This window comes from Oncorhynchus nerka, linkage group LG20 (assembly GCF_034236695.1).
Source record: "Oncorhynchus nerka isolate Pitt River linkage group LG20, Oner_Uvic_2.0, whole genome shotgun sequence".
Classification (NCBI taxonomy): Eukaryota; Metazoa; Chordata; class Actinopteri; order Salmoniformes; family Salmonidae; genus Oncorhynchus; species Oncorhynchus nerka.
This window is the reverse complement of record NC_088415.1, coordinates 70,290,140-70,309,148: the sequence shown is the minus strand read 5'-3', so window position 1 is coordinate 70,309,148 and position 19,009 is coordinate 70,290,140. Positions and strand designations below refer to the sequence as shown.

Genomic DNA, 19,009 nt, shown 5'->3' with positions numbered 1-19,009 from the left:
GCAGTACTGTAATAGCCTGAATGCAACATCTCAAAGTCAAATTGGGTTATTATAACTGCTTTTATTTATAAGCTGTGGCCTAGTTGATGGCAATTCAGTCTCTATAACTTTATTTGAGAACGTCCTATTCATTATAATAGTCTCCTTTCCGCTAAGCCCAAAGCAGCCCACATTCTAGAATGTTACAAATTAGAGTGACTGTTTCACAAGACTTAATCATTTCCATTCATTATTTCATGACCAAAGGCTGCTGAAATGACTTCACTGCATTTGTTTAAACATCCATTAAGTCTTAAGAGGTGACCACGATTAAGAGAGCAGATTAGCATTCTCTCTCTTTCCCCAATTCAAATAACGTCTGAATATTCTAGCTAAATGCATTCCTCATATTGCTGTACAAATGATTGCCAGATGTTTGATATTCCAGCACTCTGAATAAGATGACACCGATTTGCATTCTCGTCTTGCCCTCACGTATAGGCTGCTATACATCTAATGGCTTTGGCTGGTTTCATTTGCTGTCCCTGTGGCCTGCTGCTGACCATTGTGAGAGGACAAAATGAGGCATCACACGTTGGCTTGTACATCACTACCTCAAACCATGGTCACTAGCAGATCCAAATGAGGCCCAATCATAAGCAAGCATGGTGGAACGTTAATCTAAATATCATTGGGGACCAAAAAACAATGTCACACCATACAGTACTAGAACCATCCCCAGGCTACAGGTTAAAGTCAGGCCACCCCTCCAAAAAAAGTAAAGTCAACCCAATGTCCTTAACCCCAACACACTCCCCAAGCCCCCTTACTGTTTTTAAAAGCCAACTGACCCTATTACTGAAAAATGTAGTGGTACCTGTACTGGTAAATCCATTGTAGGGCTAAATACACAGAATGTATCATCACACTTCACACGTTAAACCTTTTGCTGACTGATGCTGTTTGCCATCTAGTGGTGGGGTCATAATAACGTATTATGGTCAATAGTTTAACACTGCCTTTCACTATTACACAATTGGAGGTACAGTATATTGTAAGATAAACAAACATATCGTCGCTGTCTGATGAAAACCTCATCTCCAAAACAGAAACTTTTCAGTAATTGGGAGAAAAAATGCATATTTTCCTGCAGTCAAATGACCAAATCGTCCTCTATTGGCCTCTTGGGTGGAATGTTATTAACATTTTCATAATTTACATAATTAATAAAAAATGTTGGGGGGCCTTGGTGTTTCTATGTCAAATGGTTTTGTTATATTTCAGTGTTCTGTGATGTATAAAAAGTGTGATATTGAAATGTTCAGAGTACATTGAGGGGAGTTACTGCTTTCAATAAAAAAATAAACATTTGCAAAATTGGAGTTACGAGGTTGTCGTCAGAGTGACAACATCTAATACCAAACATTAAACGTGGAAATGAATGTATTCTTAATCGTAGAGCTTTTCCTAGTGTTGAACCCAGTCATAATGTTTAACCAGTGGTTGTTCACGCTTGACCTCCCTTCTCTCACTGCTCCACAATGCACAGGAAGTAGACAAATCCTAATTGTTTCCACCATTGAATAGCATCAACAATGAAAATGTCTGCCTTTTTATTTGTATTCACACAACCATCCTAATGCTGTCAACAGAAAAATAAACAAAGAGCTGTGACTGAGGTGCACCGGCTTAAATAAACGCACGCTTGTGGAGGTCTGCACACACAGGGACACACACACTCGTGCCTCTCTGTATGCAGGCCTTTAGGCTTTTATTTTTTACCCTCCTGATAGGGCCATTAGTATGTCCCAGAGCAGCCCCATGGGTCTGTGTGATGTGTGGCAGTGGCCCACTTTACCATTCCACAGCTTGTCCTTTTCGCTCTTGCTTAAAAGAAAGAGGAGTGTCAGTGTAACCACTGTCATGATGCAGGGGATTGGCTCATTCCCATCTACACACATGCTCTTGGTTCTACTCCAAAATGGCTGCCTGCTTTGAGCTAATAGGCTATATCCTACTGCTGGTGAGGAATATCAGTAGCATGCTTCCATAATGTAACTGCAAGCCAATTATATTCTATAGAGCAGAATAAAACTGAACCTAGTTTTGCACATTCTACTCAATAACAATGACTTAGTTACTATATTATACAGATATATTATTGTGAGCGATAGCGACATTTCAAACGAAAGGCATAAGATTAAACGAGCCTACCCAAAGTCTCTATAGAGTCTCCTTATAGTGTCACCTGCTAATCAGTGTGGATGTTAGTCTGTCCTCTGCACCAGACACACACAGAATACAAATGGAACCAATTACTTATGTCTCTATACCTCACTGCACCCCTGCAGAACACTGACACATTTACTTCCGCATCAAATAGGATGGATTTCAGGCACTGAACAGGATCTTATGATGAGAAATGTAATAAAGAAGCTGGTGGCGATGGCAATATAGCTGAACCAATAACATACTTCATGTTAGGTTGCCATCAGTTAAAGGGATATTTAACTTGAAAACCATTTTTCCCCCACACATTCTTCATTTGTCCCCTTTTGATACAGTCCCACAAAATTGCGCATTCAAATTTCATTCAAGTTTTCACAATGTATTACTTTCAATCCCCTGATGCCTAAGATCAAGCAAGAGCAAAAACGCTGATCACATGATATGTTTTGCATGTAGGGCCTTGGTCTCGCTCTGAAAGTCACCCATGTACGGTACACACAGAATTAACATGGAAGGCCTTACCTGTTCCTTGACAGAGGCCAGTATGGCCGACGTGGTCTCTGTCTCGGGGCCGTCTCCATTAGAGGCGTTTAGTACTGGGCTCAGCATGGTGAAGTTCTAAGAGTCAGAGGTTGCGTCGGGAACTGGCATAACTTCTGAAAGGGAAAGGATTAACAGTCAGCATTAGAAGGGCGACATCATCCACTATTGGGAGAGAATGCAGAAATGGTTCAGTTATGATATCCATCACTTAACTTTCATGAAACTGTTTGAATCCATTGACATTTCTTGTTGGTTCGTCACAACAAAATCCATTTCTGTACACTATAGTTTCGCTTATACCTCTCTCAATTTCTAACCCTAGTATAATGAGAACTTTCTGTATTCAAGGGTAGTTTGCAAGGTAGAAAATCTGGATACAAATATACTAATCTGATTTAATAAGATTGTGGATATAGCTAACACTTGTAAACTACATCAGTCATATATCATAATCCGCCAAGTAATCATCTGGATGAGAGAATGTACTAATGACTGGAGTGTGTATGTGTGTAACAATGACTCTACCGTCACTTAAGGAGAAGGGACCTAAATCTCCAGGTAATCCTAATGTAGTGAGAGAGCAAATAATGGCCATGACAACAACACAGATGACAGCTTCTAAAAGCTGATGAAAGCTTGTCAAAATTGATCCTTCCCATCCCTGTCTCTGTGCGTGGCAGTCACTAGATCACCCAGTCAGTTGTGTTGAAGGTAAGGGAAAGTCGACCGCAGCCTGGAAGCAGACAAGAGCAAGACTATTCTGGGATGCTGCCAAGCAACAAGCCCTGCTGGACACTGCTAACATGGCTGACCGGAATCCTTCCCTTGTCATCCATTTTAGTGTTCCTCTCTCTCTCCTGCTCGGTCTCACTCCCACCCCCTTTTTCTCTCTCTCTCTCTCCCTTGACCTAGTTCAGTGCTTCCTCATCTCTCTTCCAGTCTGTGAGTTCTAAACACTGGCCGCTTATCTGACAGAATGTCTTCTCTTGCCACTGTTTCCTCCCTCCTGGGTCACCACACCTAATGTCATCCTCATCTTTCATTAGCGTGGACCTCTGCCTCAGTTAAATACTAGCATGATAAATGAATTTGCATTCAGTGCTACACAAGGATATTCATAGCAAGGGCTTTTAGAATTAAAGTAGGATTATCCAAATTGACTTATTTGTCATAAATAGTGAAAACAAAATAAATTCTATGTCCCCACCAGACGCTCTATTTTACCATCTGTGCAGACAGAATGGGTTGTAAGGAAACATGAAAATGGATTATACTGTAAGTTAATATGTCAACATACCCCCCCCAGGGCTGGGAATTGCCAGGGACTTCACAATACGATATAATCAAAAAACTTACGTGCCAATACGATATGTATTGCGATTGTCATGATTCTACCCGTATTGCGATTTGATACTGTGATTTTTATATGCGATTCCATGGTCCAAACATATTGCACACCATATGTCTGCTGCAGAAGGCCAAGAGAGAGCCATGAGAACTAGTTTTGATCAGTCACGGAAATAAAAAAGTGCGGAAAACAAATTGGCTCCCTATTTAAAAAGAATTTGGAAAACAAGATGGAGTTTTGGTGCAGGTACAGACAACTAGCGCAAAAATAATATTGTGATATTGTCAATATATAATATCTTCAAAAATAATATCCCGATATGTAACTATCGATTTTGTTCCACATCACTAATAGCCCCTCTAAGCATCGGACGCCTTTTAAATTAGGATGCGGCAGCCATTTCTAGGTCAAACTTCCAGCCTGTGACCAGTCATGTGACCAGTCCTAAGTATTGACCAGTACACTTCAGCTTTACCAGTAGCAGTCCAGCAAAATCTGTGCCAGTACATAGAGACAGGAAGTGAGGGTATGGATGAATTAGACCTATATTTTGATATCCATCTGCCTATGATACTATCCGTAATTAAACATCGAGAATAAACATAATCGCTTTACCCTCTTATCACAGTCCAAGACAAACAATGCTTTGTTTAAAGGCATCGGCATATCTGTACACAATGTATAGTCCTCACAATACTGTTGTCTGACTCATTCCATTTATTTTACTGTTCAGACTTCTTTCTGCACAAAGTAAAGCAGCATTGATTGTAAGTTCCAAAGATATCAGTCCAAGCCAGACGACGTACAATTGACAATGTATCTCCATTAATACAAAGCGAACAAAGATTAATTCCTATTCCCACTGCTTCCGACTTAAAAAAAATCCAAACTTAACCAACTCTGTACGTGACCACAAAGGAATGATGTTTATGGAGTGTATTTGATGAAGTGTCCCCTGTTGTCTCATTAAAACTTTGTGCAACATTTATTTTGCATTGGTAGTCATCCGTAGATCTGTCTAGACACTTTCCCTTCACTTAATATTTTAAATACAGACTTCCGACATAAAGAGTCTATCACAAGTTCATTACCATCAAAAGTCTCCTGTCAAGATGTCAAAGGAGACCCATCTAAGTTTTTAAAAAATGTCTGTTTAGTAATGGGCTGCTTAACCTTACACTAGGCACGCAATATTGATTCACATTTTGTAGTCTCAATGTTACTTGAGGATGGTTTTGGCAACTATAAGAATACACTCTGGGCTTTTAACCATGACAAATATGCATTATTCATGGTAATAGCCAAGGAATACACTCGCAAAAAGTGCCAGAGAGAATTGGTGCTGGCTTTCTACTTTTTTTGCCCAGCACAATATGTATGATGCATGCCCTCGATGAGAGAGGAAATCAAATTGCCTGAGAGAATCCTACAGTATAGTCAGTAACTGCAGAGGCTGCAGGCAGGAGATGCTGGGGAATGCAGAAACCACTGACAGGTTATCAGTCTTCAGGTGCAGAGTGCAAAATGCGGCATTATTTTTTATAATCCCATAACGCCTTGAACAATAAAGACCTCTGAAATCATCAAACTTTCCCTGCATGACATTTGAGAAGATACAATTCTTGCGGAATAGCAATTCCCTATTATGCAATGTTGTGATAAAGACCTCTGGGTGCAATAGAGTGTAATATTATCAGGTTGGCAAAAATATCTGAGAGGGAGGCTATTGATTAAAGCTCTCTGGGCAGTATCATGCCATTATGATGGCTTTGAAGCCATCTGCAGATTTAGACACACCAGTGGATACAGGTAGACAGCAGGTAAGAAGGCCTTCTTTAAAAAATTAAATAAAATTCTACCTCTGAATTTTTATGTTCTAACCTTCACAGCTTTTATATTCTAATACATTTATGAAACCACTGTTGGACATGCAGAGATGTCCATGGTAACATCAATTCTAAACCTACGGTAAGTAGTGACCGTGGGGCTTCTCCCCAGTGATAAGCTGGAGAGACAGTACATTTGACATCTCTACTGTAGTACACCAGTCTGTAGGGCCTAGCTGTCAGCCTACAAATCCTTTCTTCCCTCCAACACTGACTTGACAGAATTGGGTGGTAGCTGAGAGCAAGACACGGTTTCCCACCATATTAATTCACACACACAACAAACAATATGAGATCTGTGATCACCTTGAGAAATGCAGGCAGGAAGCAGGAAAGCAGCATTTCTAAAGTATGGAGTTAAACTGGCCCTGGCTAGCAGTAATGACATTGGGGGAGCCGCTATACTTCTCAGGAAGTTGGTCGGGAGACTTTTCCTACACGCCTCAAGTCTGTACAGACGAGAAAGGGGGGAAAAAACTGCAGATATTCCGGCAGAAAAAAATAGCTAGGCATGGCACATTCAACAACCCCTTCAACTTTTTTATCCCAATCTCTGGTTTGGGACATCTGTCAACAGTGAGAATTGCAGTCCAATTACATCCCATTAAGACAGACTGTTCCCTCCGGAGTTAACACAAATGTGTTTTTCCGCTAACCAAAGACTCACCTCAGCACATTTTGTTAGACCGTTGGGATCTCAGTGTTCGAATAAACAAAAAGGGGGATGGTTTGTTGCAATGCATTGTCTGTAAGCGTCCACTTCAGATGCAGAGTATGGCCTGCTGTGTAGTGATGCCCTCTGACACTAATTAATTGGGCGGGAACATGAATATAGAATTGATGTAGGGTTGTTGCGGTGTGAAATGAGAGCTTGAAGCATATTGTATCTCAATTAGCACTATAGGGAACAGAAAAATACAAATTCACGACTGACGACCAGGATACTAATGAGACCCACTGACATTAGTATCATGCTCCTGTGACGTACCAGGTATAAGTCCTTTTATGACCATAGTCTGTCTTTTGGCTTCTTACGGAAAATATTAACCTCTGATGAAAATGAGCTATACACATTTTTTCATGAGGAGGTTCAATGATAATAAGCTGCCACAATAGTTCCGGGGTTTACATATTGATAGGTTAGGTTTATAAAGATTAAGGCAAACTTACTAACATGATAGGCCTCCATGGGCCGGCTCTAGCCTTTTGGGGGCCCTACGTGAGTACATTTCCTGCAATTCTACACATTCTGCAATGGGGCCCAGATATGTTTTTTTAAAGCAAATTTTCTGCAGTTCTATACATTTTGCCGTGGGGTGGAAATAAAGTTTTGCAATTTAATAACACATTTCATGCAATTATACACATTTTTCTATGGGGCAGAGATATTTTTGCAGTTTTAAAGCTGATTTCCTATAATTCTCCCCCTTTTGCCATGGGGCGGAGATGATTTTTTTTAAAAGCTAATTTCCTGCAATTCTACTCGTTTTGTCATGACTTATACAATGTTAATAATATCTGTGTGAGAGTGACTCAATGGAGTCAAAATCAATGGAGATCCCCTGGAGGTCAGGGTCCCTGGGCACGTGCCCTGCGTGCCTGGTCAGTATTCAGCCATGATAACTAGCTAGACTAATTTACCAATCTAAAAATAGTCTGACATGGCTAATTGAGTGACTGTCAGTGACTGCTGATGCACAACAAACTTTCAAACTTGCACATTGTGTATTCTACTATTCTAACTATCAACAGTAAGTTGAGACCCCGACTGAGTTCCTAAAAAACAACAACAACAATATGTCTTTGGGTCGGGTGCCCCCTACAGGCCGGGGCCCTAGGCGACCGCTTACGTTGCTTATGCCTGGAGCCGGCCCTGAGCACAAGCTGAGGCAATTAAAGACCTCCTGGAATAATGTTCTCAAAGGATGGCTGAGCGTGACACAAATGATAAAGTGTAATTATGTGGGGCTTGCTGTGATAAAACAAGCCCCAGTGCATTATTAACATTTTCTCTTACAAACTCTGTGCTGATTAGGTTGGAGTGAATTTTGTTTACCCTCAATAGAATGCCAGTGTCTGCTATGTTTTATTGACAGGCTAATTTCATTAAACAAACACCACATTTTCAATGTAACAACACTTGTACAGATGTAGATTCTTAATTTGAGCCAGTTTGCTACAGCAGGAAAATAAACCTGCAGCAACAGGAAATGTGGATTATAATTCATTACATTTTTTGTCGGGTTTGATCATTTTTTCGCAAGGGAAAATCAAGTCTGAAATTACTAATTGGTATTGACAAACTTCAGAAGCCTTTTTAAACCACAATAAGCTACACGTTTTACATTTTCAATTATTATGCATATTTTTTTACGATATTATATTGATATTTTTACTCCCGGGTATTGATTTGTAAAATATATATATACTTTAAATGTTTTGCTTGGTAGCGTTAGCTAGATGTACCTGCACCAAAAATTCTTGTATTTCTCCTTCTCAAGCTTGTTCTCCATCTTCTTAAAACAAAATGGTGAGCAAACATGTTTTCAGCACTGACTGAACAAAACAAAATTTTCTCATGGCTATTTCTTGTCCCTCTGCAACAGACATGGTGAGCGATGTGTTTGGAACATAGAATCCCAATACATTAAGAATCGTGAGAATAACAATACATATCATATCGGCACCTAAGTATTTTAATAATATCGTATTGCAATTCCCAGCCCTAGCAACAGGGTGATCAAATTAAGATCCAACATCTGTAATAGATAAGCTAGCTGGCATTGCCAAACAATTACTTCAATCAAAATTCTTCCTGTTTCTTTCATTTACTACCTTGATCATTATTTAATCTTTATTTAGGCAGGGAGTCCCATTGAGACCAAGGTCTCTTTTTGACCACAGCAGCAATTACACAAAAATTAGACACACCGATAACATAACATTGTTATTAGATTGTTTTATGTAATGTAGCATTAATGTGCCCAATATTTATTGTGTATTCTGTATGACCCCAAAAATGACTTCACTCCATCTCAATCAGTTAGGCATTCAAGCTGCTATGACAGTCCCATTATGATAGTGTGTTCTAGTGCATCATGGGTGGTTTGCACCTGATGTCATGCATTTTAATATGAGTTCCTGTAAATACTGTGTTCTCCAGTGACGATGAGGCCGGAGGGTTAGCTAGTGCTCCAAGGCTTTTAACCTCATGACCTACTGTACTACTACTACTACTGCTACTATGAACCAAACCAACCCTTGGCTATGTTGAGATTGTGGCAGTCGAGGGCTTAATCGTCCAATGTGAGGTTGGGGCTGTGAAGCCAGTAGTATAGCTACAGGAGCTGCATGGCCTGGTTGTTTTTCCTTCCCTAGGCATCAGCCTCACTGGTGAATGTTGACTGTACATGTGACTGTGGTGGCAGCAGAGTCCCTACTAACCTAGTGAGTAAACCCACCTCACACACAGCCACTGACATTTACAATATCTGCACCACGCACGGCACGATAACAGAAGAATACCCAATCAGCATCCCATTACATTGGTTGGATGTCTTACTAAAGAGGATATGTATTGTAACCCATATCAACCCTCTTGCGTAAACATAATTTTATAGGACATTATTAGAGGACATTACACCACCATGCCTATCTATCTGCATGTTAAGATAATGTGATCATTGACACGGTTGCGCCATCTGCATAATTGGTTGTAGCGAATGTTACCAGAGGTGACCCCTGCTGGTCATCTGATGACATGACAGCAGGGAATAAAGGAGAGGACCTCGGCGTGGGGGAGGAGAGGAGGAAGTACAAAGCTTCTCACGTCCCTGTGGCATCATCCACAGCATTGCCACATCCGCACACGCACACGCACAGTCCATCCATGCACTGCACTATACAGTGAATAAATTGACCTTGAAGCAGGGACACATTCCAAATACACCCTGTTTGTTATTGATGGATATGCAGCTCAATACCAATGTCAATCTGCTGATCGGTTCTGTGCTACGGGCATGACACTGTTACATCTGTGTAGCATGATGCCTATGAATATTTCCTTTGACATGTAGCATAAAACACGCCCTTCTCTCAAAGCAATACCACAGCCAACCAATGTTGATGTGCTAATTGTGGGCTGGGTGTCATAAAGTAAAAGGACAGCAACATCTGTATTTGTGGAGCTGGGAAGACATCTAGACCCAAAGACACCGTCCCACTATTAGACACCGTCCAACTAAAATGAGCTTTAAACCCACTAAAATGAGTCTGTATTATAATAATAGGTCTAACCTTGTCTCAGGACCATCTGCTACTGTTGATCTAAATAAGATCAAAAAAATATCATCAACATCATGAATTATGCATTTAGATCTACTGAGGAAGCACGAGTTTTGCTGAGTGACTTCAACACACAAATGATTCAAAAGGTAGTGATCACAGAGTAAAGACCTGGGCTAAACGGGTGTAACTGCCACCCAGCTATTGATGTTACAGTACATGGCTTGGCTGTTCCAGGTGGAACATCAGGATTGAGACCCCCTGATGTTGTGCTGCTAACATACTACAGCTTGACTGGTAAAACATTACATTTCAAGACTTCAGATGTAGAATGGAATTGAAAGAAAGCTGAATCAACAACAAACTAGTGTTTTTCACTGATATTCTCAGTAGCACAACTTTGCTTGCCAGTACAGTACATCCATAATACATCAGATTTACTTTTGAAGGCCTGCAGTAGAGATGACATAACTAAATAATTATGTGTTAGCATCAAAGTATCAAACTACACTATGGTACTGTTCTCACATCTATGTACCATATACTGGATTTTCCTCATGAACAACAAAAGAAGTGGTGATGACATGAAAGATGGATGGAGATCAGTATAAAGAGAAATCACACATCAGAAAGATCTGAAAAAGTCATGCTTCCTTTCAAACAACTACAGAGGGGAAAAAGTAGCTTACAGATACTCTGCATGTAATAACAGTAGCTAGTTCTAATAGTACTTATGGTAGTAGGCCTAATGGAAGATGCAGTTAGTTGGGTATTCTCCTGTTCTTAGTTTTTTGTTTCTCCTGTTCTTAGTTTTTTGTTTTTTACTTAACAAATGAAAAAATGATGTCAAATGATGACAAACATGCCCTGGAGTAGGTGTGGTCCATAAATCTACAAATAGAGCGTAGGAGCACTGCTGTCGCTCACATTTCATGTGTCAGAGGATTTTATCATCACAAGTGAAAATGTTCACTGAGCACAGCATGTCTCTCCTGACTTGAATCTGAAAATCCAGAACATTTGTAGCGCTAAGCTATATCCGTCCCTGCCCATCCACGGGTAGCTGAATTGGTGAAATGATGATATGTGAAAAGATGACTTGCTTATCCTCATGCACATGTAAACCGCCCAGATATAGGATGCTGAGTTATATCTGCACAACTCAAGACCTCCTTATCCAGCTGAGCCAAAGCCAAGGCATTAGGTCTGGGAGCTAATACGAGTCTTCAGGTCTCAGGCAAGGTTACTTATGACACAAGTATAGTTTGGCAAACCAACTCCTCTACGTACATGAGGTAAGTAGCATAAGAGAGGATATCTCAGTATACCAGCTACAGTTGAAGTCGGAAGTTTACATACACCTTAGCCAAATACATTTAAACTCAGTGTTTCACAATTCCTGACATTTAATCCTTGTAAATATTCCCTGTATTAGGTCAGTTAGGATCACCACTTTATTTTTAAGTATGTGAAATGTCAGAATAATAGTAGCAAGAATGATTTATTTCAGCTTTTATTTCTTTCATCACATTCCCAGTGTGTCAGAAGTTTACATGCACTCAATTAGTATTTGGTAGCATTGCCTTTAAATTGTTTAACTTGGGTCAAACATTTCAGGTAGCCTTCCATAAGCTTCCCACAATAAATTGGGTGAATTTTGGCCCATTCCTCCCGACAGAGCTGGTGTAACTGAGTCAGGTTTGTAGGCCTCCTTGCTCGCACACGCTTTTTCAGTTCTGTCCACACATTTTCTATAGGATTGAGGTCAGGGCTTTGTGATGGCCACTCCAATACTTTGACTTTGTTGTCCTTAAACCATTTTGACATAACTTTGGAAGTATGCTTGGGGTCATTGTCCATTTGGAAGACCCATATGTGACCATGCTTTAACTTCCCGACTGATGTCTTGAGATGTTGCTTCAATACATCCACATAATTCTCCTGCCCCATGATGCCATCTAGTTTGTGAAGTGCACCAGTCCCTCCTGCAGCAAAGCACCCCCACAACATGATGCTGCCACCTCCGTGCTTCACGGTTGGGATGGTGTTCTTCGGCTTGCAATCCTCCCCCTTTTTCCTCCAAACATAACAATGGTCATTATGGCCAAACAGTTCTATTTTTGTTTCATCAGACCAGAGGACATTTCTCCAAAAGTACGATCTTTGTCCCCATATGCAGTTGTAAACCGTAGTCTGGCTCTTTTATGGCGGTTTTGGAGCAGGGGCTTCTTCCTTGCTGAGCAGCCTTTCAAGTTAGGTCGATATAGGACTCGTTTTACTGTGGATATAGATACTTTTGTACCTGCTGCCTCCAGCATCTTCACAAGGTCCTTTGCTGCTGTTCGGGGATTGATTTGCACTTTTCGCACCAAAGTACGTTCATCTCTAGGAGAAAGAACGCGTCTCCTTCCTGAGCGGTATGACGGCTGCGTGGTCCCATGGTGTTTATACTTGCGTACTATTCTTTGTACAGATTGAACGTGGTACCTTCAGGCGTTTGGAAATTACTCCCAAAGATGAACCAGGCTTGTGGAAGTCTACAAAAAAAATTCTGAGGTTCTGGCTGATTTCTTTAGATTTTCCCATGATGTCAAGCAAAGAGGCACTGAGTTTGAAGGTAGGCCTTGAAATACATCCACAGGTACACCTCCAATTGACTCAAATTATGTCAATTAGCCTATCAGAAGCTTCTAAAGCCATGACATCATTTTCTGGAATTTTCCAAGCTGTTTAAAGGCACAGTCTACTTAGTGTATGTAAACTTCTGACCCACTGGAATTGTGATACAGTGAATGATAAGTGAAATAATCGGTCTGTAAAGTAGATGTCCTAACCGACTTGCCAAAACTATAGTTTGTTAACAAGAAATATGTGGAGTGGTTGAAAAACTAGTTTTAATGACTCCAACCTAAGTGTATGTAAACTTCCGACTTGAGCTGTATATGTCTGCAGTTACTTTGTCTTTACTCTACATACCTTATCCCTAGCTAGCCTTCATTATGTATCTCAACAGCAATATAAAACACAAACATCACTTTACCCTGGTATGTCCCTAGTGTGATGAATGTTTTCTGATTTTTGTATTTATTTTCAGCATCTTAGTAAAGATCAAAGCTGATTTAAACTGAAATGTGTAAATCCCTGTAGGATTGATGACACTTGTTTTTAAAAGATTATTCTCCACAATAACAACACAAATATTAATGAGATTTTAAAAAACATATGTTAGAATAGAAGTACAACTTAATTTCTCTATTGCGTATTTAAAGGATCCTTCCACTGTACTCCACTAATTATAAGCACTATATTCTGGGTTTCTAATGCTATAATGTTCAGGCTCGTGTACAAATATGTAGTGATTAGTCTGTGTCAGAGCAGCCTTTGGAGAGGGAGGCTAATGAAAAGAGAGGTTTTAAGTCCAAACAATGGCTGAAGTCCTCTGATATCCACAGACCTGACTTGCACTTCGTACTGGGAGACAGAGACAGACAGAGACACACGGAGAAGAGAAACGGGGAGGGAGAGAGAAGAGAAACTGGGAGGGAGAGAGAAGAGAAACGGGGAGGGAGAGAGAAGAGAAACGGGGAGGGAAGAGAAACGGAGAGAGGAGAGAAACGGAGAGGGAGAGAGAAGAGAAACGGGGAGGCAATAAGAGACCCCCCAGCCCTACCTCCCCTCCCTTCCCCTGAAACACGCTGTTCCTCCAACAATCCAAACTGAGATAAATGTAGAATTAAAAAAGGAGAGGAAACAAGACGGGGACAGAGTGAAAAAGGAATAGTGTTCTAAAGGGTGATCAGTAATAAATAACTGAGTCGAACCGTGGTTGTAATTTTCCACTTCACAACTCAAGTGCCTTAAGGACAGCATTATGGTAAAGCACATTACAACAGTGAGCTAAAGGGAAGCGTGGCTAAAGGGTGGCCCTGACCTTATATACAGGGCAATAGTAATCACAGTCTCTTTCAATCCATAATTGACGGTTCATTAGGCTACATCTACTACAACTGACACACACAGCCAAAAGCCATCATGGCAACAACTTGGCAACCATTAAAAGGTATTGATTGATTTGGAAAGCGATAACGTGTGGCTTTGGCTGTATTTACACAGTCAGCCCAATTCTGATCTTTCCCCACTAATTGGTCTGCTGACCAATCAAATCAGCTCTGAAAAAAATCTTCCGTGAAAAGCTCTGATATGATTCGTCAAAAGAACAATTAGTTGGAAAAAATCTGAATTGGGCTGCCTGTGTAGACGCAGCCTTTGAGGCATAGGCCTACGCCCAGTGGGCTAACAGAAAAATCTACACTCCCCTACGTATTTATTTGGACAGTGAAGCTAAAACTTTTAATTTGTGTCTCTACTCCAGCATTTTGGATTTGAGATTTGAGCAACAGCACATAATGCAACTTTTTATTTGAGGGTATTTTCATGCGTATCTGTTTTATCGTTTAGAAATTAAAGCACTTTATGTATCTAGTCCACCTATTTGAAGATGTTGTTAGTATTTCGACAAATTCACTTATTTGTATTGAAGTAGTGAAAAGGTTAACATATGGTCCGATATTCCTAGGACACAATGACTCTACAAACTTGTTGGATGAATTTGAAGTTTGTTTTGGTTGTGTTTCCGATTATTTTGTGCCCAATAGGAATGCATGGTAAATTATGTATTGTGTAATTTTGGAATCACTTTTATTGTAAATGAGAAACATCTACATTAATGTGGATTATGAATAATGGATTATGGATAATCATGAATGAATTGTGAATAATGATGAGTGAGAAAGTTAGAGGCACAAAGATCAACACGTTTGTAGTCACAAGCTTGGTGTATTCATTGTGTGCTAGGAATATGGGACCATATACTACACTTTTGACTACTTTAATACACGTAAGTGAATTTGTCCAAATACTTATGACACAGTTAAATAAGAGGACTAGTAGATACATAGTGCTTTCATTTCTAAATAGTAAAATAGATATGTATGAAAATAACCTCAAATAAAAGGTGACATTCTGTACTGTCGCCTCAGTAAAACATTTTTATCTTAAATCCAAAATGTTGGAGTATAGAGCCAAATTAAAAGTTTTAGCTTCACTGTCCAAATAAATACGTAGGGGGGTGTATGTGTGTCACAATCTCTTATTAACAATCTTTGCGATACATCCCAGTCTGCCATTTCAATTGAGAACGCTGCAGACCAAAATACTTACTTGTTAATTTGATCAAAAATGTGTCACTGTCTGTCTCTCATAACTGACAAATTTGTAGTACGTGACAAATGGTATTTCAGAAAAATCTACTTAAATCAAAACTCCTCCAGCACCTATGATGCATTGGTTCCTCTAGTCAGTGCAAGATTTTCTTTGGAGTTTCAATTAGCCTTCACAGATAGGGCCAGCCAGCAACACCACTAATCAGCAGTAAAACAGATTATTCCCAAAAATGTTTTTGTTATTTTACTAGGCAAGTCAGTTAAGAACAAATTCTTACTTACAATGACGGCCTAGGAACAGTGGGTTGGCTGCCTTGTTCAGGGGCAGAACATCGGGGATTCAATCTAGCAACCTTTCGGTTACTGGCCCAACACTCTGACCACTAGGCTACCTGCTGCCTATGAATATATAGGCTAAATGACTGAAAACCACTGGTTACTAATAACACAAACTATCTTTTTATTACCAATGCTAATGTGGTCCATTTCGTGCAGCACTTAAATATTTAATGATAATAACAGCATTCTGCTAGTTTGAAATGTTAGATTATTTTTTTTGTACTACTACAGCCTTTCATGGAATTGATGACCTAGGCCTATGTCCATTATCTTCCATCAACACAAGGAACTGAGGCGGGGACTGGGGGCAGGGGCTGAGACAGACAGGCTATGATATCAATCTGCAGCTTTGAAGATTGGAATACAGCAACCTGCACTCAGACGACAACCCATTCAACACATTTCCCTTGAAGAAAAACAACGCTTATCATGCAAGCTTATCAGGTCAAACAATGGATATTTCAAATTGATAACAAATTGGGTGACACTGCTTTCAGAACCCTATCTCCCAGTCAACTATAAGTGGAATGTTTTCCTTGTATCGAGGACACGTTTGCCTACAGATGAATGGGAAACTTACCATATGACCACCACAACCCCTACCCTTGTGGCTTATATCTCCAACCACTGTCAAAATCATAACACAACCGGATGTGGGGCAATTGGAAGGCAGATCTTTTGACTTTTGACCCTTTTTTCTCAAACACTTAACCATTTAAATTATATTTACAAAATGTATCAAATCATCCTGTCCATAATTAAGGCTCCCTCTCTTAGTAGGCCTATGTGCCGAACCCATTGGAAAGTCATAGAATAGGCCAAGGCTTCTGTGATCCAGATAGGAACTACTACACTATCGTTGTTGATGACCCAGTGAGGGCCAATAGTCATTGTGTGGCCCTGGGGAGACAAACATCATATACATCTGACCACAGGATGTGTCCTATTGTATCTAAATAGAAACAATTTATCAGGGCTTATGAGGGTGATTTGTCCATAAAATCTATAGAATTTTGACCATGTGAGCTTCTCACCCCTTCACACACAAACAGGCCTGATGTAGAATATTGAACTATAAATGCCTAGCCTTACCTATAGGCCTGGGCAACCATTAACTCATTAATTGAATGATGTATATGGTTTCAATATGGCTTATACCTTCAACTTAACATCATCAGTGTTATTATTCCTGATAGAAAAACCGAGTTTTGGAAACAAGTCTATATTTGTCTATTCTTTAAATATTCATGCCAGGCATTGCAGTCAAAACACGATCAAACGCCAAGCATCACATGCAAATAAAATAAAAAGGAGGGCAATTTTATATGGAGTTGATCTAACTGAGGCAAGGCACCCTATTCAAATAGACAGAAATTATGCAGCTAGGCTACATTTGGTGATGAAAGACCTGCTAGTCATAGAATACCTAATAATGCATAGCCTAGAAATTTAAGAATGAATTAATCTTATTGGCAGTCATCATCAACTATGAAAATGAGACATTTAATCTCACCTTTCCACCTTTTCTACAGCATTGCATTACAGACAAAAGAATGACGGTCATCTAATGCGATCTGATGTCGACCAGTATAATCTTATACATATATCGTTCAAATTTAGGTCAATCGGAAAGTAATAGGGTGTTTTCTCAGAGCATCCTCGCTTTAGCTAGCGACTCGTCCTCAAATGGATTCCATTTTCAGTCCATAATCAATGCATGCTATAGCCCACAATAAATCTGAAATATTACACTTTCGGACCCTGGAAAAACATCTGGCAGAGTAACAAAGGGGTGAGAAATGTATGCAAAAGCAAAGCCAGAGCTGGCGATTGTTCCTCCCTTCCCGAGACGACTGACAAATGCATCCTATTTTGTAATTGTTTGGAGTGTATGACAGCTGGAAAAGCAACTGGAATGACATTGCGCTTACTGTAAAATATGCCGGGGAACCGCGTTGTTCTCGACTCCCCTCGATTGGTAACCAAAATTCAAACCATGTAAAATATGTAAAGCATTCCTTACGAATTGTCCGAAAACACACTTTACGCCCGACGTTGGTGTTGCCCGAAAAGACAGCATCCACCGAATGGCCAAGAGAGACCGCTATAGGTACGGGCAGTCTAGGGAGACCCGTTCACTGGGTTGTGCACTGTGCAGCAGAGAAGGCAGCGGCGCTTGCTCTCTCCAATGCTCCCTTGTCTTTAACATTCCCCTTGCTGTCAGACAACGTTGTGCTGTTTAGGTACGGGTACAGGCAACGACATCTCCTGGTAATGCAAGGATGAGCATCTCTTCTCTCCCCACATTTCAAGCCATCTGTAGCCTACGCTACACAGCCATCAAGTGAATAGGTATAATCTGACATGAGTTTAGTCTTCTCTTCTCAGGCCTACTAGTTTTTACTTTTTGAAATAAATATTTCTGTATATATTGCTACTTTTAATTGAAATTATAAATTGGGGGTCAATTTAGCCCCATATGGAGGACATCTATTGAACCTATATGGGGCTATGTGTCCATAAATACAATGGGATTGACAAATATATTTCTTACTTTTTTAAATGTTCTATAAGTAAAACAAATGTCTAAGCATCTATTTTCTTCTCCACTCTTGTAGTCCTCCCTCCATTTTCTCAACCTAGTTTAGGTGACATCATCTGTCCTGGGGCCCTTTTGGCATAGAGCAGCAACATGACTACTGTACAAACGTGGGCCAGTCGCCACATCACTTCCTCTGAGGCAAAAGGGCACACCACAGAGGCAGACGGCAAGATCAGTAATGTCAAACCATTTGTATTTGGGTCTGGGGGAGTGGATGTGGAGGTTTTGGAGGTTGATCAAAATTTGTACAACCCACTCACAATGTAACCCCCTTTGAAATAAATGTGCATTATGTAGAGGTTTGCTAATCCTTCAGCACACACTGTCAAGGTGAAACCACTGAATGGCCCCAAGACACAATTCACATACAGTAGCCTGGAGTGCACATGTTGCACCTGTTTTCCTAAGAAAAATCATTCATATAAAAGGTCATAAAAAAAGGTCAAACAAAAGGTCACATTAAATTCAAACGAAGGTACACATAGCATGTAGGGGACGCTTGGTGAAAACAATATCATATTTTAGCATTTTCTGTCACCTCTAAACGTGCAACATAAATACCAAAGCATGTTCTACA

General features: G+C 40.1%; 1 protein-coding gene across 1 annotated transcript in view; it reads right to left on the bottom strand.

Annotated features, from left to right (window-relative positions):
• Positions 1 to 18,127, bottom strand: part of LOC115103044 (catenin delta-2-like) — a 105,048-nt gene extending 86,921 nt beyond the window's left edge. Inside the window, exons 1-2 of the mRNA XM_065005721.1 lie at positions 17,762 to 18,127; positions 2,731 to 2,864 (exon numbers count right to left, since the gene is read on the bottom strand). Coding sequence (XP_064861793.1) covers positions 2,731 to 2,817 — 87 coding nt within the window. The 5' untranslated portion in view covers positions 2,818 to 2,864; positions 17,762 to 18,127. The remainder of the gene's footprint in view (positions 1 to 2,730; positions 2,865 to 17,761) is intronic.
• Between the last annotated feature and the right edge of the window lie 882 nt (positions 18,128 to 19,009).